This window comes from Trichosurus vulpecula, chromosome 7 (genome assembly GCF_011100635.1).
Source record: "Trichosurus vulpecula isolate mTriVul1 chromosome 7, mTriVul1.pri, whole genome shotgun sequence".
NCBI classification, from domain to species: Eukaryota; Metazoa; Chordata; class Mammalia; order Diprotodontia; family Phalangeridae; genus Trichosurus; species Trichosurus vulpecula.
Genome location: NC_050579.1, coordinates 113,307,128 through 113,329,621, shown reverse-complemented (window position 1 = coordinate 113,329,621; position 22,494 = coordinate 113,307,128). Strand labels below are relative to the sequence as shown.

The 22,494-nt window shown below is 35.5% G+C and overlaps 1 protein-coding gene across 1 annotated transcript in view; it reads left to right on the top strand.

The window, feature by feature from the left end:
- Nucleotides 1–22,494, top strand: part of UTRN (utrophin) — a 467,326-nt gene that overhangs the window by 106,812 nt on the left and 338,020 nt on the right. The window contains exons 30-38 of the mRNA XM_036766848.1: nucleotides 30–203; nucleotides 1,626–1,781; nucleotides 4,457–4,627; nucleotides 6,979–7,158; nucleotides 10,507–10,635; nucleotides 11,019–11,189; nucleotides 14,826–14,978; nucleotides 15,930–16,067; nucleotides 21,809–22,006. Coding sequence (XP_036622743.1) covers nucleotides 30–203; nucleotides 1,626–1,781; nucleotides 4,457–4,627; nucleotides 6,979–7,158; nucleotides 10,507–10,635; nucleotides 11,019–11,189; nucleotides 14,826–14,978; nucleotides 15,930–16,067; nucleotides 21,809–22,006 — 1,470 coding nt within the window. The remainder of the gene's footprint in view (nucleotides 1–29; nucleotides 204–1,625; nucleotides 1,782–4,456; nucleotides 4,628–6,978; nucleotides 7,159–10,506; nucleotides 10,636–11,018; nucleotides 11,190–14,825; nucleotides 14,979–15,929; nucleotides 16,068–21,808; nucleotides 22,007–22,494) is intronic.

The following is a 22,494-nucleotide window of genomic DNA, read 5'->3' as shown; positions in this document are numbered from 1 at the left end:
CTCAACATCATCATTGTCGTCATCATCAGCGGAAACTTCGTGAAGTGTCCACAAAGTACCAACTCTTCCAGAAGCCTGCCAATTTTGAGCAGCGTATGCTTGATTGCAAGCGGGTTCTAGATGGTGTAAAGGCTGAGCTTCATGTCTTGGATGTGAAGGATGTAGATCCAGATGTAATTCAGAGTCATTTGGACAAATGCATGGTAAGGCAATGTCACTGTTGGATAGTGTATATGTGTGTGTACCATTTTTAGCTTTTTTCTCTTTTTTAAAGAAAATGCACTACCTAAAATTTATTTGTAGCGTGTGAGTCTTGGTAGTAGGGCTACATGTTCTAGAACAGGACTGTCCAACCTTAGGTTTTTATTGAAACAATAGACAATGTATTTTGATTTGCCATTTTAGTGAGAGCTCTGTGGTAGCTTGGCTTCCTTTACTAGAGCATTTATGTAAATTTCTGTGCTTGTAGGATGGCTGCATTTTGGACAGCCTTGTTCTAGAATTTTTCCAGACATCAAGTCAATCCTATGGGCTTATTGTCTGGAGGTTCTTCCCATTCCCCACACCCCCCAAATTGGAGTGACATTTCCCATTCCCCATTCTTTTTATGTATTTCATTTCCCGTGATCTTTCAGATGTTACTGACAGTGGCTTAGTAATCCTGTCTGCCAGTTCCTTAAGAAGTGACGATGTAGTTCACTGTGGCCCAATAACTTGGCCTAATGAAAGGCAGCTAGGTTTTATCATTTCATCTCCTTATTTATCTTGGTTGTCAACTCTGTTACTTTATTTTCCTGTTATTTCTGGTGCAAATGTCATTGTATTTGGCAGGCAAAACCAAACAAACAACAGAAGGAGAATAAAAAATTGAACATCTTTGCCTTCTTCCTGCTGTCAGCACTTGTCCTATCCTCACCAGACAGCAATTCTGTGACATCTCTGACCGTCCCTTTTCTCCCAATGTATTTTAAAAAACAAAAACACTTTACTGTCCTTGGCTTCCCTTGCCATTCTGAAATATTATATGTGATATCTTGCTGTTATTCTTGCCTTGAACTCCATAAGCCTGTGAAACAATAAATCATTCAACAAGTTTATTAAATAGCTACTGTATGCTTAGCAGTATGCTAGGCACAAGAGATACAGGTATGAAGAATCAAACAATCTTTCTCAAGGAGCTTCTGGGAGCTTAGAAATGATGGGTTCCACGTGTGAAATTTATTGAAGCTAAAGCTTCTGTCTTTCACTTTTGTTCCATTTTTATATTGGTTTAGCCTCAAGTAATAATGTTTATACTTTTCAAAGCTGCCATTTCTAGAAACATATGGCTCTTTCATCTGAACACTGATAGTTGTACATAGGTAGAATAGGGCTGATAGTAGTTAGATCTTGGGCTGTCAAAATTGTAGCCCAAGCATCTAGCATATGTTTATTTTTTCAGACACAACCCTGATCATGAAAAGTAAGTTATTAGGATTTTACTCCCGGTTTAAATTTAAGAAATGAAAAAATATACTTTAAAATATTTTGTTCTTAAACATGTATATGCTGTTGACCAAAATTACCGGAGATTGGTAATTTTTCTTGAAATGTGTAATTTTCATTCTTTTTTATTTTAAATAAAGAAACTCTATAAAACTTTGAGTGAAGTAAAACTTGAAGTAGAGACTGTAATCAAAACTGGAAGGCAGATTGTACAAAAGCAGCAAACGGATAACCCAAAAGGAATGGATGAACAACTGACCTCTTTGAAGTTCCTCTACAATGACTTGGGTGCACAGGTAAGAAGATTGAACTGTTTTGTTAAGGAAAATATGTCTGTTTAAAAATAGTTCATTCCTAGGAGGCCTGACTTATTGCATGCATCAGATTTCATTTGAAATAATTTTTTCCCTAGATTTTATTTTACTGTTTATTATACTTTGAAATTTTGAGTGATAGGTTTGAAAATTTTAATTAATGTTCATTATAGTATTTACACAGAACCTGCTTTCTATATTCTGTTTTTTAAGTTTAACACAACCTTTGTCAGTTTTGCCATTGCTAGTTGATTTTTTTAATCCTTCTACTGCCTATATGGGAAAACCGTAAGTTAGCTTTTTAAAAAAATGTTTTGTTTTTCAATTGTTTCAGTTGTGTTTGACTTTTTGTGACCCCATTTAGTGTTTTCTTGGCAAAGATACTAGAGTGGTTTGCCATTTCTTCTCCAGCTCATTTTACAGATGAAGAAATGGAGGCAAACAGGATTAAGTGACTTGCCCAGGGAGATACAGCTAGTAAATGTGTGAGGCCAGATTTGAACTCAGGCCTTCCTGACACCTGGCCCAGCACTCTATCTACTTCACCACCTAGGTGTCTTTTTTTTTTTTCTTAAATTTTGATCCTTAAAAATCTTAATCCTCATATTTGTCTCCTCTACTTCTCTTCTTTCCCCTGTTCCCTGTCCTTTCCTCTTAGAAAGGAGGAAGAAAATCTCTACCAATGCAATTTAGCAACTACTTTGCAATTTAAAAAGCTCCTAGGGGGCACTGAGATTTTGAATCATTTGCCCAAGGTCATAATGAACCTAAGCCTGAGTCTTCTGACTCCCAGGTCCACTTTTATATTCTGTTCTGCCTTTCCCAAACTCTGTATTTCCATATCATTGCTTAAAGCCATGCTATAACCCAAACATTAAGGCATAGGTAATTCACGTTAATATGCCAGTAATTTTAAATCCTTCTGAAATACATGCATAATTTGGTTATTTTGGAGGAACCACAGGGAGAGAAGCTGTTGGATCTTTTACATTGAGGCACTGGCAAAATCTATTTGCCTAATGATTTGACTTATTTTAGAATCTCTGCCTTGAAGCCAAGAAAGAAATAAAAACTGTGAAGTTGAGACGTGGCTTAGTTATAGATGTTGTTCTGGAGCATGTTGTAGTTATTGAATATTAAATACACCCAGATGAAGTATGATGGAAGTCTTTCTATTAGCCCAGGGGAAAGTGGTTAGAATGTTGTTTTCACTCTCATTTTACTTTAGTTTAACAATTAGACTCCATAGCATTGAATTTTTAGTCAATTACAGCCTCACTGTGCTGAGAAGAAATTGTAAGTCTGGGGCCAAATAACTTCAATGACTTCAACTGTAATCAGAAATGTGTGATATGGACAAATATGCGATCTTCTCATCATTATACAGTTGCAGTTACATATAAAAATCTGTTATGCCCTTTCATTTTATGCATGCTTTATAGATGGCTGCGTCATTACTGCCAACCAGACCAAAAACTTATTGTGACCATGGTTCTCGTTGTTTAATGAAATGATTTAAAAGTAGAGGTTAACTTTCCACTAATTCCACCTTAAGCACTTTAAAAAATGTTTCAATTGGAAAAAAAAACTTGGATATGCAGGTACCATTTATTACAAGACCTGCTGCAAATTGTTTTTATCGTGGCTCATAACTTTTTTTTTGCAAAATAAATCTTACTATGATGACATTACTTCCTGGGTATCTGATTAGTCAAATCGATATAATTTAGATATTTGGTGTCTAGATACTGGTATTTCAGATCTTTTCCCCTGAATTTGCCAAAAGCTTAGATTCATTGCAGCACTTGACCTGATTCTTCAATGTAGAAATAATTAGTTCCCTTTTAGTTGACATTTTAATTCTTTTATTCTACAGAAGTCATTTTGATTAAATTGTCATGTATATCTTTAATGCATCTCACATAATAGGTGCTTAATCACTGTTTATTATTGATTATTTATTGATTATATCCTTTGATTTTTGTCTATGCCATTTATAATACTCATATTTTATGTATTTTTTACAATCTATATATAACACATACAAATACCAAATGGATAATATGTATCCATATACATGAAGACATAAACATTTTTATTTAAATGTTTTATGTCTCATTTCTTTTGTTATCTCAGAATTTCATTTGAACATAATCTATTTTTAGATGATAAGTATTAATAAATGTGTATTTACATAAATGCTTTTACTTCTCCTACAAATTTATCTCCACATTGGTTAACTCAGTGATACACACAGATTTATCTATAAAATGCCTTTCTCCCAAGAATTTCAAGAGACTTTTTACGTGGTTAGCCACTTTGTCTCAGTGATTGTCTAAATCAGTTTCTGTGCTATTTTATAGAGTAGGAGAACGAGGCACTTTGCATGATATTTTTTTGTGGTGACAATATGCAAGTGATGAAGTTCTGAGACATCCATTTTACCTTACCTGAGTCAAATGAAGATCTGAGCAGTTACAGGTTCCCCAATATGTGATGCATCTAACCCCTTTTGTGGCTGAATAAGTTGAAGAACCCAACTGTTACATGTTACCTAAGGCAACTGTACATAAAAGGTAGCACCTGGCCACATATTGAGGACATAACTGTGCCTGAAAGATGGTGGAAGCACTCTTGGTTGTGCCTCTTTTTGGCAGGTTACTGAGGGAAAGCAGGATCTGGAAAGAGCTTCCCAGCTGGCTCGCAAAATGAGGAAGGAGACAGCTTTGCTTTCGGAATGGCTTACTGTTACTGAAGCTGAGTTAGTGCAGAAGTCAACTTCAGAAGGTTTGCTTTCTGACCTGGATACCGAGATTGCCTGGGCCAAAGTAAGTTATAATTCAATTTAATTGCTACTGTTACATTAGTGGCAATAGTGGCCGTTGCACTGGAGACCTTTCCCACCCCTTCATGTTAAAGTATGCCTAGCTAAGCATTCATCATGCTCAGTGGTTTTTCCACTTGGTTATGTTTTTCCAAGCAACACAAGGAATCTTTTACATTTTCCTTTTTCATAAGGTGTTTTTGCTGTATTGATTACCAAAATGATGAATTTGTGAACTTATCTAAAAGCCTTTGGGATTTTCAAAAAGCAGAGAAGTATGGAATATACAGTAATTATGTAAAAGGTATTTATTTTGTTATTTTTAGTAACAATATGATTTTTTCAGTACCACTTTGTTATCTGCTCTTTGTCGATCACTGTCAACTAGTGAGCAGATGTGACAATTAATTCTGTTTTTCTGATGAACAAGATGATGATTTGTGGAATAAGACCCATGTGTCTCTGAAAGATGAATGAAATCACAGATAAAAAAACCTGAGATTGATTTCCCAGATCTTCCTTTTTACATAAACAGATAGTTAAATGGACAACAATGCTTTATTTTTAGGCGTATATAATTCTTAGCCCTCAGATCAACAAATACATTTATTAGAGAGGACATTTTGTTGTTGTTCTATCGTGTCAATTCTTTGTGACACTATGTGGGGTCTTCTTGGCAAAGATACCAGATTGGTTTGCCATTTCCTTCTCCAGTTCGTTTTACAGATGAGGTAACTGTGCAAATAGGGTTAAGTGATTTGCCCAGGGTCACACAGCTAGTAAGAATATGAAGCTAGATTTGAATCCACATCTTCTAGGCCTGGTATTCCATCCACTATACTACCTAGCTTCCCAGAGAAGACAGATTGAAAATTAAGTATGCTCGCTTTGATAGAATTTTTTTGGAGAGGTTTAGAATGTGGTGGAGTGGGATGGGTTGAAGATTAACACTGCTGGTATCTGGACTTGTGGGGAACTCCTCTGCAGCTTACTGTCTTTGAGAGTTACCCAAGGTCCTTTGAGCTTAAATGCTTTCCTAGGTTCACACAGAGATTTGAATGCAAGTCTTTCTGACTTAAGAGTTTTTTGTCTCTCTGCTTTAACTTGTCAGCATAAGCTTTTAAATTAATGTTTGAATTATTATTCCTATGGACAACAGAACCATGTTATGTGTAGGATTTATATTCATGTCTTTATCACAATGCATCTGAACAGGGCAACTGAAATGGGGATATTTAAGGCAGTTTTCAAAGAGTAGCTTAAACTGAGATTACACACTCTACAGTCTTGTGTATGCGAATGATTTATTGAGTTACAAAGGGCCTGGTGTTAGGTGGAAGAGAGAGGGTAAGGAACCCGAAAGAATTTCAAATCGTTTTTGATGTAACTTAAAATATATGGAAAATATACAGTATTCTTTAGGAAATACATATTAGAATGTGATTTTAATCATGACTAGTTTTAATAATACTTTTGATATTTAAATTTAATTTTTAATAGTTTTAATAATACTGTATATTAATTAGTTTATTTTGTTCTCTTATGCTTTCACATCTGGTTTATTAGAGGATTCTGAACCGTAAAGGGCATTATTTCCAATGCAGAAATTTCTTTCTAGCAGATTTTTCTTATGTCATTGAGTCCAGCCTTGCTTTGTATTCTCTTACTTAAATATAATTACTAGTTATTTATTGGTTGCAGTAAAGACTTACTGCATGCAGTCAATAAATAATCACTTAGGAGAATGCAGGAATCTCAAGCGCATGAAATATGGTTGTCTGTTGCATCCCTCTCCCGTTACTGGTGGTTGGGCTGTGATGTGATATTTAGAAAAAATGCTTGAATGTTCATGGAAGAGTGATGAAGCAATGTTAAATGACGAGATGTTATGTAGACATTGTTTATATTCTTCCCAACTGAACTACTTTTATGTTCCTCAAAGTGCGATATGCCAATGCAATATTTGTGAACAATTAACCTAAACTTTTAAAAATGCTTGGACACATTGTCATTGAAAAAGGTACAATAATTGACAAGGCTAAATGTATTCATATATGTTTAAAAAGCATGTTGATATTTACTTGAAGGTTTATTGTTTTAATATAGAATTCTACTTGTATGGTTTCTGGGAATTTTAGAACTTTGAGCTTTCTATGAGCAATTGTGTATAATAAAAGTTTTAAAATCCTATGGCATAGTTCTAAAAATACCACCCAATTAATCATTTCAAGTATTTAATTAAATTGCAAAATAATATAAGATAGAGTAACCTGAACTATTAACTTGATGTAAAAGTTATATGCAAACTTCCAAATGATTGAAAAGATCACCCATTTTTGTATATTTTTATTTTAGAATGTGCTAAAGCAGCTGGAAAAGAGAAAATTTGATTTAAATAATATCACTGACATCAGAGCAGCCCTACAGAGTTTGGTAGAGGGCAGTGAGTCAACTTTGGAGGAAAAACTCTCCATATTGAGTGCTGGTTGGAGTAGAGTTCGAACATGGACTGAAGATTGGTGCAATACATTATTGGTGAGTTTCACTGAAAATGAATTACGAGTGGGAATTTGTTTCAATCAACAATATATATTTTTTACAATAGAGTAATTTTTTGTTTGTAGAGAGATAGGGAGAACATAGATTTTTCTTTATAATCAATAATACAATAATTAATAAAATGAAATAAAATTTAAAGAAAGTATAGTAATCTTAGTTCTTCTTTTTAGTTTAAAAAGATCTCAGAATTAGTTATTCCAATGATTAAAAGATCTATATATCAGCTACTCATCGGATTACAAGTAAAATAGCATATATAGCAAATTCTGTTTGTCAGAAAAGGCTTAGAACATTGTTTCATTAAAGATTAAAATAATCATGACTTATGTACCAAAAATATAACTCATTGATTTGTGTTGCAAATGTAATTTGGATTTAATTTTGTATTATAATATTTTGCTTTTAAATTTTTCTTTCTAATGTGAATAACAATTTAGAACTTTTCATTATTATATATTTCCTGAAAAGCATGATTGTTTTGTTGACTTTGAAGGGTTTGCCATTCTGCCCAGCTGTTATTCTGATCTGTTACATGATCTCTTTCAAAAAACCAACATATTCTTTACACAATCATCTTTATATGACATTTCCAAGAGAGAATTTCCATAGGATTCCTTGATGTCTGCTTTAAAAGTAAAAATTGCCACATGATTGTTGTAGTTAGAAGGTTGAGGCCATGTTTGATCACTTATTCTATCCAACAGATACAGAGCCTGGACAATACTTGACTTTTATTAAAACAAAACAAAACATTTATGGAATTGAGTCAGTATATCTTCACTCATTCCTACAACAAACATAGAATTAAGGAATTAGCGAAAGTGCTGAATGGATTCAGAGGCAAAAACAATGACCTTTGCCCTCACAGAACTTATTGTCTCATAAGGGAGATACGACATTCACAAAGAAATATGTTAGTAGGTCCAGTGTGATCAGAGTAAAGGAGACAAGTCTAGAAAAAATCCTTATACAAACTATGGCTAGGGAGAGATCATGGTCTGTTTGGGGAGCAGGGAACATTTTTTGAAATAGCTGGTTACTGAGTTAGGTAAAATGAGCTAAAATGAAAGATTTCATAGGTAAGAATGTGGAGATAGTGACAGTGTATTCTTGATTTCAGTAATGGTCTACCTGGATTCACAGAGGTAAAGAATCAGCCAGGAGCTCAAGGAATAGTTAGTTCCTTGACCCAGAAAAGAAATTTCTTGACACTGAAATCCTTGGTGATGTTAAATGGTTATACATCAGAAATGGATAACATTTTAGCAGGGCAAATAACATCAGAGAAGGTGCATTGCCATCTGTTTTGCTATCTACCTTACAATCTGCATCATAAAAGCTGTGAGGTCTTTCCATCTGACTTGCAGCACAAACGTTCTGTATGTAGTCTCTTCCATTACAATGTGAGCTAGTTTTCTATTTGTATCCTCAGTTCTTAACACAGTGTTTTGCACATAGTTAGTGATTAATAAATGCTTTTTCTTCTTTTAAATTAAATTTTTTTGGTTACATTTTAAGTTCCAAACTGTTTCCTTCCCTACCCCACCCCCCACCTCCCCAACACGCACACACTAGAGAAGGCCACTATTTGACGCAGATTTATAACAACATGTAAAACTATAACACGCATATTTCTATCTATCAGTTCCTTCTCTGGGGGTGGATAGCATCTTCCTTCATAGGTCCTTTATAGTTGATTTGAGTGTTTATAGTATTCAGAATAACTTGGTTGTTCACAGTTATTCTTCGAACAGTATTGCTGTTACTGTATACAGCCTTCTCTTGGTTCAGCTCACCTTATTTTTTATTATTTCATGCAAGTCTTTCCATGTTTTTCTAAAAATCAACCAGCCTATTATTTCTTACAGTACAATAGTATTCCATCACAATCATATACCACAACTTATTTAGCCATTGCCCAATGATGGGCATCCCCTCAATTTCCAGTTCTTTGCCACCAAAAAGAGAGCTGATATAAATATTTTAGAACATTTAGGTACTTTTCCTTTTTCTTTGACAACCTTGGGAAATAGACCTAATTGTTGGGTCATAGGGTAAACACAATTTTATAACTCTTTGGGCATAATTCCAGATTGCTCTCTAAAATGGTTTGATTAGTTTTCAGTTCCACCAACAGTGCATTAATGTCCCAATTTTCCCACATGCCCTCCAACATTTGTCGTTTTCCCCTTCTCTCATTTTAGCCAATCTTATAGGTATGAGATAATATCACAAAGTTGTTTTAATTTGCATTTCTCTAATCAGTAATGATTTAGAGCATTTTTTCATATGATTAAATATAGTTTTAATTTCTTCACTGAAAAACTGTCTCTTCATATCCTTTGATCCATTGGGGGATGACTCATCTTAAAAATTTGACACAGCTCTTTACATATTTGTAATATATCTATTTTGACCATATCTTGGTACATGGTATAAGAAGTGCATTTTCAGTCATTCATATGAACAAGGATAGTGGCAGTGTAACTAGACAATTGTGCATATATGATATATTATGAGTAAAAGTCCCAGAACTTGACAAATTATTGGATGTTATAGTGAGGGAGAAAAAGAGCCCAAAATGCCCTTGATTTTGAGTGAGCCCAGGTGGCTTGGAGGATGAATGGTGGTGCTAGCAAAAGAGATAGGAAAATTGGGACTGAAGGCAAGTATTGGAAAGAACAGATAATGAATTTAGTTTAGGACATTCTTAATTTGAGGAACCAGTGAAATATCCTGATAGAGATGTTGAGCATGAAATTAAAAAATGTAGAATTGGAACTGAGTGGAAAAACTGGGTGTATCTATCTATCTATCTATCTATCTATCTATATATGTATATATATATATATATATCTATATATATATCTGTATATTATGTTTGTTCATACATACATGTTTTATTATTATTATTATCTTTATTTTACATGATGCCAACATAATTTTATTTCCCTTCTGTTACTTTATTTTTTTTCCCTTTAAACAAAACTCCTTTCCTTCTTTGAGAATTTGATATTAGAGCTTGAGGGAACTTTAGATGCCATTTATTTAAACATAAATGTATAGAATTCTTTTCTATAACATTCCCTAGAGTGGTCATAGAGGCATTCCTTTAATGTCATCTAGAAGAGGAAAACACACTGCCCTTTGAAATAATTTTAATTTTTAGGAGCACTCTTCTTACCTAGAGCCTTAAACTCTCCTAACTATAGCTCATCTTCATTGGGCCCAGTTTTGTCTATTACTTAATGGTTATTTAAATATTTCTCAAAATACACCTCATAGAACACTTAATTTGATTGTTTAAAAAAATTATTTTTTCAGAACCATCAGAGCCAGCTAGAGATATTTGATGGAAATGTTGCTCATATAAGTACTTGGCTTTACCAAGCTGAGGCTCTCTTGGATGAGATTGAAAAGAAGCCCATAAATAAAAGAGAAGAAATTGTGAAAGTAAGTATGCCTAACTTCATCAATGACATTTCTAATATGTACTGTATTTTTGGGGGCTCAGAATCTTGCTGTTTGTGAACATTGTATTATCTCATCTTTTGTTTATGAATTTTAATTTTAGGGAGAGATGCAGAGGTGATTCAATCTGGAGAGGATTTGAAAAGCCCCTACCGCATAACCAATTCTCTCCTCCCCTCTCCCCCCCACCCCCCTCCACCCTTCTATCTAGATTCATTAAATTTAATGTACTGTCAGTGTTTTATTTGGATTGACATTTAGCATGTTTAGGATATCTTACCTTTTGAATAGGGTCAAATCCATATTTTGATTGAGTTATGATTATTTCTTGCACTTGTGATAATTTTGTGTTTTTATCTGCTTAGCGATTAACATCTGAACTGGATGATGTTAATCTACAAGTCGAAAATGTTCGTGATCAAGCCATTATACTGATGAGCGCCCGTGGCTTGGCAAACAGTGAGCTGGTGGAGCCAAAGTTAGCTGAATTAAATAGAAACTTTGAAAAAGTATCTCAACACATCAAAAGTGCTAAAGTGAGTACTTAGTGTACAACAGAGATATACTATCTTCCTAACCCTTCTATTCCGTTTCTTTACTTCTTCCCATGCCTCTTATACTAGGGCTCTCCTATGGTTCTAGGTTTGGTTGGCCATATTTTCTGTTCCTTCAGCTCTTTGCGATCTCATCAATTTTTATAACTTCAAGTGTGATGTCTACAGGGATGGCTTTCAAATTGGTAGCAACTTTAGATTTCTTTACATGCTCCTCTGCTAAGGCTCGCTTTTGGATAGCTCAAACTGAATGTATTATGGGTACCTCAAGATCATTGTTTCTAAAATTGAATGTATTATCTTTCAGTTTTACCAGTTCCTCTTCTTGATTTCCTCATTTCTGGTTATGCCATCCCTATTTTTACAAATAACCACTTTCATGACTATTTATTCATATTTATTGAAACTCTATCACATATCTCCATGTAGTTGATAAGCCATCAAATCATATCAATCACACGTAACATATATGTGTGTGTGAATATATATATATATATATATATATATATATATATATATATATATATAACATGTAGTCATATATAACAAGTCACGTCATATTGTATTCTCCAAATATAATATCTTTTGACTCAGTTCCTTATTTACCATTTCTACTGCCTTCACCGCTTTAGTTTTTACCACTGTCATCTTTTACCCTAAACTTACTTTTGCATTTTCCCCTGACTCAGTCTCTCATTCTCTAGTATCTACTCTCTCTAGTTTAACTGAAACATCTATTATTAGGTTAACCTTTACTAGTGCAAAATCTGATCATGTAACTTCATTGCTCAAAAAATATCCACTGATTCCCTTTTGCCTCCTGGATAAATTCAAAGTCATTGAACCTGATGTTTCAGATTCTTCACCACTGGATTAAAACTTACATGCCTAATTTTATTTTATTCTATTTGCTGTCCATTACTATATACCCAACCTAGGCTACACTGCTTGCTTTTCTTCCTCTAAATCTAGAGTTGTTAGCCTGGGTTCCATAATCTTGTTTTGTTAGTATCTTGATAACTTAGTCAATAAAATTGATTTCTCTTGCATTCCTTTGTATTTTATGCAAAAAAAAAGTTATTTAGAAAAGGGGCCCATTAAACAAAAATGCCTAAGAACCCCTGCTCTTTCTTCGCCTATGTGTTTGATTATGCTTTTAACTACTTTATTCCATTTCTTGAAGCATTGTAAGATACTGTATCCACAAGGAATCCACAAGGAAGAACTAATCTTATGATGTTGGCTTCATACGCTCTGTGTGTACTGAAACACATTCACTCTCTTCCTGTTACTGTTTCAGCTAAGAGCATCTGTTTAATTTAAATGAAATTAATAGTGTAGGTAGACCTAAAGCAGAAATTTATGTTTTATTTTTATTTTCTGCTAAAAAATAAATGGACACTGAAATTCAAAGCAGTCAATGAAGAAACATTTTTAAAGCACCTGAGTGTCAGGCACTGTGCTAAGTTCTGGGGGTACAAAGAGAGACAAAATCAGAGATCCTGACTTTAGAGGACTTTGCCATTCTAATGGGGGAGACAACATATAACTAAGAACATACAAGATATATATTGAGTAGATAGAAGATGATCTGAGAGGAGGACAAAGACAGAAGAAAAGGTCCCACAGATACCAAAATAGTCATAGTAACATTTTTTCTTTTAAATTGATCCCCATCAACTGGGAAATGGCTAAACAAATTGCATTAGATAAATGTAATGGAATATTAATGTGGTATAAGAAACGATTATCAGACATTCCTAGGCACTTGAGAAGACTTGATGAACTGATACAGAGTAAAGCAAGCAGAACCAGAAATAATGTATGTGGTGACTAATACAATGTAAATGGAAAGAACAAAACAAACTAAACTGAGTACTGTGTAATTATAAGGGTCAAGGTGGCCCCAGAGAAAAGATGACAAAGGGCAGCTCCTTTCATACTTTACAGAGATGGGGGACTATGAGTGTGGAACATTACAAGCACTGTCAAATTCAATTGGTTTGTTAGCTTTGCTTAAATGCTTCATCTCCTGATCCTTCTCAGCAAAATTGATTACTGATTACTGGTTGATTAATAGTTACCGCTTGAAGAGTTTCAGTAACCACTGTAACCAATTTCTAGGACTTAGATTTGGATTTATTTTGTATAGGCCTTGGCAGAAAAGTTTGTAAGAGACTTTGTAGGAGGCTGTGCACACAACTGAGACTGGATCTGCCTCTTGAGGGAGATAAAGAAGATGGATTGAGGATGATTCAGCCTGTTCTGGAGATGTTTTTCCTAGCACTGGGTCTCTCTGGTTAAGGGAGGGTATCTGGCTGGTAACTTCTAGAGGATGTTCGACTCTGTGTTTTCCTTCTTACTATGGATTCTGAAGATCCCTCTCCTGCTTTTTGTTAGTCATCATAATTATGGGCCAATCAGTCTTAGTTTAGTTTGTGTTCCTGAACCTTATGTAACCACCTAACTATATAAAAAGTTGCTCTGATTGTAAAGTGTATCTTTGATCACTGAGGGGCTTCTATTACTGGTAATTGCTAGCGTTCCCAATGAATAGATTATTATATATGGAAAAAAATGGAACAAATGGGATCTTTTTTTATTATTTAAAGAAACTTGACCCAAAAGGCAGAAAGATTGCTAGAAGGGGACAAGTGAAAATGTTTGTAATATGCCCATAGATTCATTATCAATTTTTTTCTCATCAGTAGAAGCAAAAGTTTAGTTTAGAGAAATATGTAGAAAAAATATATCGCCTTTCACATAATTATTTGCTGAAGAAATACTTAGTGCTCACTGCTTATATCATACTTTAGCCATCAATTGGACATAAATATAATTTTAACAGTTTTCTGAGACATAAAAATTTCAACTGAAACAAAAGCTTCAGGGAGATTTTAGGTAAACGCCAATTTCAGGCACAGTCTTCTCTCTTCAAGAATCCTGTAGTTTTATTACATAATCAGTAAATTCTTGAGGCAGGGGGCAGCTAGGTGGCGCAGTGAGTAGAGCGTCTGACCGCGGACTTGACACATTTACTAGCTGTGTGACCTCGGGCAAGTCACTTAACCCCAATTGCCCTGCCTTCCCTCCTCCAAAAAAAAAAAAATTCTTGAGCCAGTGTTTTGGGGCAATAATTCAGTTGGTTTTATTTTTAAGAAGACTAAAAGGAATTTTTGTAACTATTAAAGATCTTGTACCAGGCATTAAAATACAGTATTCCAGAGATCTAGTTTTTAATATCTTGGCATGAGGGTAGCTTATACCAAAGAGTTAGTGTCTTTGCCGTATTGTCATCTAATATGTGGCTTTGTGTCACCCCTTTACCCTTAATCCCATGAAACATGAATGAAGTTGAAGTCACTATATCTTTAAAAGAATTTCCAAATGTTCAAAAGCACAATAAAATTGTGAGCAATCTCTGCTTGAACTGATTGGCTTAATTCATTTTTACACTTTTCATTTCTGCCCATTTTGCAGTTATTTTGATTATTCAAATATGGGTTTACCTTTTTGCTTATTCTATCTAATTGTGGTCATTGGACTTACTTTAATTAATGTTCTTTGTTTTGGTTTACCTGTCCTTAGCTCTACTTTCTTTTTTGCTCTCTTTCATAGATGTTAATCAACCAAGAACTTTTCTCAAAGAAAATTTTTGTCAAGTCACAACCTGTTGAGGCTGGTGTGCTTTCAGCGGACCTAGACAAACTAGAACATGATTTACAAAGTATGTTGAAAGTTGTAGAAAAGCACAGTGATGAAGACGAAAAGGTATAACATGCCTCATTTTTCTGTGAACATTTGCCTTAAATACCCTGCTGTGGGGCAGCTAGGTGGCACAATGGATAGAGCACCGCCCCTAGAGTCAGGAGGACCTGAGTTCAAATCTGCCCTCAGACACTTGACACTTAGCTGGCTATGTGACCCTGAGCAAGTCACTTAACCCTGATTGCCCTGTGCCACCTCCTCCCCCCCCACCCCAAATGCCCTGCCACTTGTCATGGAAAATTTTAAGATTAGGGTTTTTGATGTTGGATTTAGATGTGGCAATTGCCAAATGATTTATATAATGCTTCTAAGAGAGTTAAATTTTTAAGGAAAATTAACTAAGGATTTGCATGGTTTAAATTTTAAGCTATTGTAACATATAATTTAGAGAGACAGTACTGCTGATGCAGCTAAACTAGGAAGACCTAGGTTCTAGTCCTGCCTCTGACATAGACTTAGATCTTTTATCCCGGGCAAATTACTTTTCTTGTTTCCAATAGCTTTTGCAGAGTTAGTGATGACCTGAATTGGTAAAGGCAATTTGCTCCCTATTGAAATTGCAGGAATGATTTTTAAAGATCCAACAGGATTGAAAACATTCTAGGAAACAATAGAATTTTTAGATTTTTTTTTCCACTTAATAGTATTTTATTTTTTCCAATTACATGTAAAGATAGTTTTCAACATTCACTTTTATAAGATTTTTAATACCAATTTTTTCCTCCCTCTCTCTCCCTCCTCCGCAAGACAGCAAGCAGGCTATATGTGTACAATCTTGTTAAACATAAACAATATTAATTTCTAAAATACAAAGCTATTTTAAATTTTTAATTGAATATTGATTCATTTAGAGAAATTCATCATGATGGACATGTTCTTCCTAGTTAAGAAATATACATTGCTGAAAAGATATGTAAGTGAATTATTGGCATTTTTTTCTGTTCACATTTTCAGTTGGATGAGGAGAAGGCCCAGATTGAGGAAGTTCTGCAGAGAGGAGAACAGATATTACAACACCCTATGGAGGATAGCAGGAGAGAAGAGATACGCTTACAGTTACTACTTCTGAGGACAAGACATAACAATGCCAAGGTATAATCACTAGAAAATTTGTCTACTGCTTATAGAACTTGGATACAGAAAATGGAAACTTCTGATACGATCTCAGAAAGCTTGAGGAGACAGAGAGTATTTTCATTATCAGAAATTGCTTCATGGGGGAGGATTTCATCCATGAAGGATCTCAATAAGCTGAGGGTTCCTATGTGAACTAATAAATGGCAGGATGGAATTATCTGGCTGTCTAGTTTGGCTTGAGTATAGAGTGTCTGAAGGAGAGCACTATGGGAAAAAAGTTGGGAAAATCTGGGATAGAAAACCTTAAGTTCTTTCAAGACAAGCTATGGACTATGAAAGGGTTATATTTCTGGAGCTGGATGTAGATCAGGAATTGGGTAGTTAGCTAAGATTCTGTTATTTCTTGGGTTATAGTTACCATCATATGTGTTTTTTAATATTATTTTGACACCTTTATCATGGATGTAAATGTAGTATTGAAGGAATGAATCATATCTAGCTTTACATTCTTACTATAATTGACATCCAGGGATATATGGAAGTTGCCCATAAATGAAAGAATGGCTCATAGATTTTCTGTGATGAGGTAGATGGAAGTTTTGTGAAGTTGATTTCATTGTGTGCCAAAAGGAAGAGGAAACATTTTTAGGTACCAGTTGGTCATTATGAATTGCCATGCTCATGGTGAGCATAAGCAAAAGGACTTCTATGAAGGGAATTGTACCTTGTTCGCTGCTATCAATTGAAGAAGAGGAAAGGACCACACCCCCCCCTCCCCCAAATTAAATTATGATTTATTTTTATATATATTTATACACATATGTATTATAGTCATGCATTCACCTACATATATACACACATACTTAATACATCACTGGGCCTTTGGGAGACAATGGTGAACACTTCATTTGAAATTGTCATTCAGGTGTCAGGGATACCAATTTCTTTTCTCCCAATTTCCTTTGCTTTGTGCATCATGCCTGAAGGGAAGGTTTGATTCCCTATCTGGACAGAGAGACAGGAAAGGAAAGGAGGGAAAGATAAGAAAAAAGGGAAAATTGAAAGGAGAAGGGAAACAATGGAAAAAATAGAAAGGGGAAAGTTTGAGAAGGAAGGAAAGGGAAGAAGAAGGGAAAGGAGAAGGAAAGGAAGAGAAAGAAGAAGCAAAGGAAAGAGAAAAGGAAAGGAGAAGGAAGGAGCTACTTTCTCTAACTGGAAGTGGCCAATTACAGATATCTATATACAGATACAGTTACTATTTACATATATTCTGAGTTTTTGTCAGGGCTCAACCAGTGGCCAGGTGGGACCCCATTGTTGGATCATTGATGAGAGCTAGAGTGATGTGCACATGAAGCCTGGTCTTTAAGAAAGAAATCTAGTCCATGAACCCTTTTCAGGTGCCAGGGACACCAATTTCCTTTCCCCCAATTTCCTTTGCTTTGTGCATCATACCTGAAGGTAAGGGTATGTTATACCCTCTGTGGACAGAGGGAGAGGAAGGGGGAGGGGAAGGGAAGGAAGGGAAAGGAAAAACAGGAAAGAAGAAGAAGAAGAAGAAAGCAAAGGGAAGAAAAGGGGAAAAGAGAAGCAAATGAAAGGAAAAAGGAGAAAGGAAAAGGAGAGGAAAGGAAATTAAAGAAAACAGCAAAAAGGGAAAGGAAAAGGAGGTGGAAGGAATGGAAAGAAAAAAGTGAAAGGAGAAGGGAAAGAGGGAAAAGGAAAGGAAAGGAAAGGAAAAAGGGACAGAAGAAGGATAGGGGGAAGGAAAAAAGGGAAAGGTGAAGGGAAAAGGGAAAGGAGGAGAGGAATTTTGGCAAGGGAAGGAAAGGAAAGAAAAAAGGCAATGGAGAAGGAAAGCAAAAAGGGAAAGGACAGGACAAGGAAGGAGCTGCATTCCCAAATTGGAAGTGGCCAGTTGGGTCACCTCTGGGGCAGCTTGTACTACTCACAGGTTGTTTTTTGTTCCTCTTTCTGAAGAGGACTCTGACATCTGGAAGATGATGCCATGACTTGCCAGTGAATTGGATTTAAGTGAGGGAGGCCATGCAAAGTCAATAGCCTCACTTTCTCATTAGGGGCCATCTGGGTCCAGTGGCAAGATAGAGGTGCAGGATGACTAGATAGATGATATATAGATAGACAAGATAGTCAGGATGATGAGAGATGGCCCTGGATGCAATGGGAGACCTTGACCTTTTTAAGCTAAGGTCTTTCCCAGATCTTAGTTTGACTGAGGCAGTGCCCATTCAGTGATTGAAGCTAGGTAAGAAATCAGCCAAGGAATGGCCCCTTTTACCTAATTTAAAAAAAAAAAAAACCAAAACAATCTGGAAGAGGAAGAGCCCATGGTTTCTGGTCAAAACAAGATATCAGGATGCCTGGAGATGGCCCCCATGTAAAGAGGTGGGGGGTACAATACAAAGAGGCAAGAAAGGGGAATGGAGCAGGACACCAGGGAGAATGGTACAGACAGGATATTCTTTGGAACTGAAACCAGGCAGGTCATCACATGTAAGGTGGAGTGATATGAAAGACCAATTTCTGCCCTCTATAAAGGAAGGAATGGGAGTTTTAGTGCTCCACCTTTCAGCCCTCCAATTAGAGGAATTAGAAATATCGTGGTGAGTTTAGAAGTGATGAACTTATTCTAGGAGGGCTATCTTGTTCCATAGAGTTGAAACCAGGCAGGTCAGCAGATAAAAGGTAGAGGTGGAAGGGGCAGAGGTACAAGATTGAGGGAGCAAAGTCCTTCTTCAGGAATAACTGAGGATATGGAGTGGGACTCAGTCTCAGTTACCTCAACTGTAAAAAGAATGTAATAACACCTACTTCAAAGACTTGTGAGAATCAAATGCAATAATATAAGTGCTTTGTAAACTTTAAAGCATAGCATGCTAGCCCTTAATATTTATGTCGCCATTTTATTATTGGCTTTTACAGTCTTTTCCTATGTCATTCAGCAATGCAAGATAGTATCCTATGGTATTCAGAAATAGACTCATTAGAGGTGAAGGAATGGTACAGTCAATCATTTAGCCTGGAGGTTCCACTGTGTTTGTCTTAGGAAAATAACATTATCTTTGAAAGCATGCTCGACTTTCAAAGTCAGTTTTTCTCCTGGTGGAGACATCCTGATTTTAGCCTGAGCTACCACCAGCTAACTGTAGGACCTCTCAAGAGTACTTTTACCTTTTTAGACTTCAGTTGGAAAATTAGGGGGTTGGAATAAATTATTTCCAAAGGTTCCTTTCAGCTCTAAATTTTAAGATTCTAAGTTCCCTTCTGTGATTTCCAAGCTGATCAGAATAGAAAAAGAATAGTATCTTTCCTTTTCCATAGTTCAGGAGAGGACTTGGGCTAACAGGGTGATAAAGACAGATGCAAAAGGTGGCAAGGAGAAGTGATCAATGGGTACATAGTACAGTATATAAAATATAAAATATTATTTGGTAAAGCCCTTCACAACCTGACTTCTTCTTAGCTTTCTTGTCTTCTTATGCTTTACTTTTCTATTTTGAGGCAAAGAAAGGCCTCTTTTTACCTAGTAAAAAAAAAAAAATTCAATCTTGGTGGGGGAAGAGCCTCAGGATTTCTGGCCAAAACACATAGTTGTTATTTACATTCGTTCTGAGTTGTCCTCAGGACTCATCCAAGGACTGACTAAGTGGAGCTCGGGTGGGGCCCCATTGTTTGGTCATCAGTATTAGTGGTGTGAACAAGAAATCTAATCTGTGAATCCCTTTCAGGTTTCTGGGATACCAATTTCCTTTCTCCTAATTTTCTTTGTTTTGGGTATCATACTGGAAGGTAAGGGTATGATACCTTATATGGACAGAGGGAGAGGAAGGGAAGGGAAGGAAAAGGAAGAGAGGTAAAGGAAAGGAAAAAAAAGGAAAGGAAAGGGGAAAGGAAAAGAAAGGAAAAAGGAAGGAAAGGGAAGAAAAGGAAAAGGAGAAGGAAAGGAAAGCAAAAAGGGAAAAGGGAAGAGAAAGAAAGGAAGGGAAAGGAGAAGGAAACTTTTTCTTCTACTTCTCTAATTTGCTTTTTAAAATCCTCTTTTAGCTCTTCCGGGAGTTCTTTTTGGACCTGAGACCAAATTACATTTTTCTTTGAGGTTTCCATGGAGCAATTTTTACACTATTGTCTTAGTTTGTGCCTTGATCTTTGCTGTCACCATAGTAAATTTCTCTAGTCAAGTTTTTTTGTTGTTGTTGTTCTGTTTTGTTTTCGTTGCTGTTTTTTGCTCATTGTTTTCTTTCTACTTTGAGACTTGGTGTTTTTATGTGAAAGTTGGACTCTGGTCCTGCACTGTCCCAGTGGAGCAATTTCTAGCCATGGGGGATTAGGGAAGAGTTCATGAAAAGATGGTATTTGAGCATAGCCTTAATGTAATTATAGTAAGGGTTTCGGCAGGTAAAGGTGTTGCTTAAGACTTTCCAGTCATCAGGGGATTGTCTTTGCTAATGCATGGAAGTCAGGAAGTGTTGGAAGATGACTCTGAATGGTGTTCTGGTAGAACGTTTACCAGTATTGGGCCAAACTACTTCCTGGGGGCCAAATCCAGCCTGCTACCTCTTTTTGTGCAGCTGGTTCACTAACAGTGGTTTGCTTGCAGGTCCTATAAAAACACGCCCTGGGTTTTGCTGGATTTTGCCCACAGACTTTGCCAACTCTTGCTAGACTATTTAGGAGAGGAGTAGTACAGATTGAAAGATGATATGGAATCGATTTTACCATCTGCTTTTGTCTTGCTACTGCACTTCATTTAGAGCCAATATGAATTCATACATTTTCAATTTAAACTAAACCAGTACTCAGTTGATGAGTCAGTATTATGTTACAAATTGCCAGTGTTCTTCAGATGGCACACAGAGTTTCTTTTTAATTTTTTTAAAATTTAAGTTATGAATCACTGAAGGGGAGAAAAAGGAAAGGCAGTTGTCAGAATCCATTGGGAAGCTTAATTTAGCTTTGCTTGTATTAGAGACCTTATCAGATCTATATACTAAGTGGAATTGAACCTCAGAGTGTCTTGATGAACCAGAGAAGTACACAGGGGAGCTTTCCATTAAATTAAAAAGCATTTTTTTTAAGAAAACAAAAACACCAACCCAATCGTCTCTCCATATTTGTATGTTGTGGACATCAAAGGAGAGGTTGTTTGAGGGTAGAACTGTAACTAGAAAACTTAAAAATGTAATTTACCCTTCTTGACTTCCCTTTAATAGTAATTCCTAAAGAATTGTAAAGAATTCATCTAAAACATACTAAAGCTCTTCATTATAGCTTGGTTTAAAAATGGGAAATAAGAAAATTTCCCTTTCCAAATGTACTTGATTGATTGATCATTATAATAGTGTTTAGATTCTGTTTTATAGTGTATTTCAAATGAATACTGAAATCAGATTGCTAGAAGTTTGCAGTAGTGCAGATTTTTAAATACTATGTTAGAGTATTTATGTGTACAGTTTTGCTTTACCAATAGTACTATATTTCTAACATTTGGCTTAGGTAAATATATTGTTTTAAAATTTTGTTAATGTGTTTTGTAACAATAACACTTTGGTTTGATAGAATAGATGCTTCTTGAAAACATGGTTTGTTTTGTTTTTCATTTTGTTTACTTTGTACAATGCCTACCATAGAATAGTAACTTAAAAGTTCTTTTTTGTTGTTTGATTGGAGCATACTATATATGCGGTGTTGTCTCTTTACATTAGTAAGCATTAAATATATTTCTTTTGTTTCTGCAGGAGACCCCCATTCAGCAGAGTGTAATAGTTGATCATCAATATCCATCTGGAATTAGATCAACACCTCTCCCTGCTGAATACCTTGTTGAAATTAACAAAGTTTTACTCTCCATGGCGGATGTAGAACTATTACTCAATTCTTCAAATCTCAATAGTGGTATCTATGATCAGTTTTCTGTGCAGGAAGATACACTGAAGGTAAATATCAACATTGTATTTAAAGAGGAGCGGTAAAATGACATAGTGAGATAGCAATTTGTTTAAGTGACTGTATTATTTGATCTGCAGCATAGTGAAATAGCACCAAAAAAATCAATGATATAACAAACCTGTCTTTTTCATATCTCTTTTAAGTAAATATCATTATGCTTCTTAAAGTTTTGTAGGTAAAATTGATACTGTTTATGTACACAAACTTTGTAAAGCTTTGCAGATTCAGGGACATGTTATGAAACCATTGTGGTGTTTCAAGGTATGTTGTGGTTGGAGTAGTCTGGAAAGAATTCACAGACTCAGACCACCTCCAACTCAAATAAGCTCTCAACAAGTGGGCTAGGCTCCTTAGAGGAACCAGCAGCCTACCAAAGCAAGACAGGGCTTTTTATAGAGCAAAAAATGCAATTATATCATTACAAAATGTATGAATATTAAAATATAGGAGGGATTTATTGATAGGGGCAGGGTTC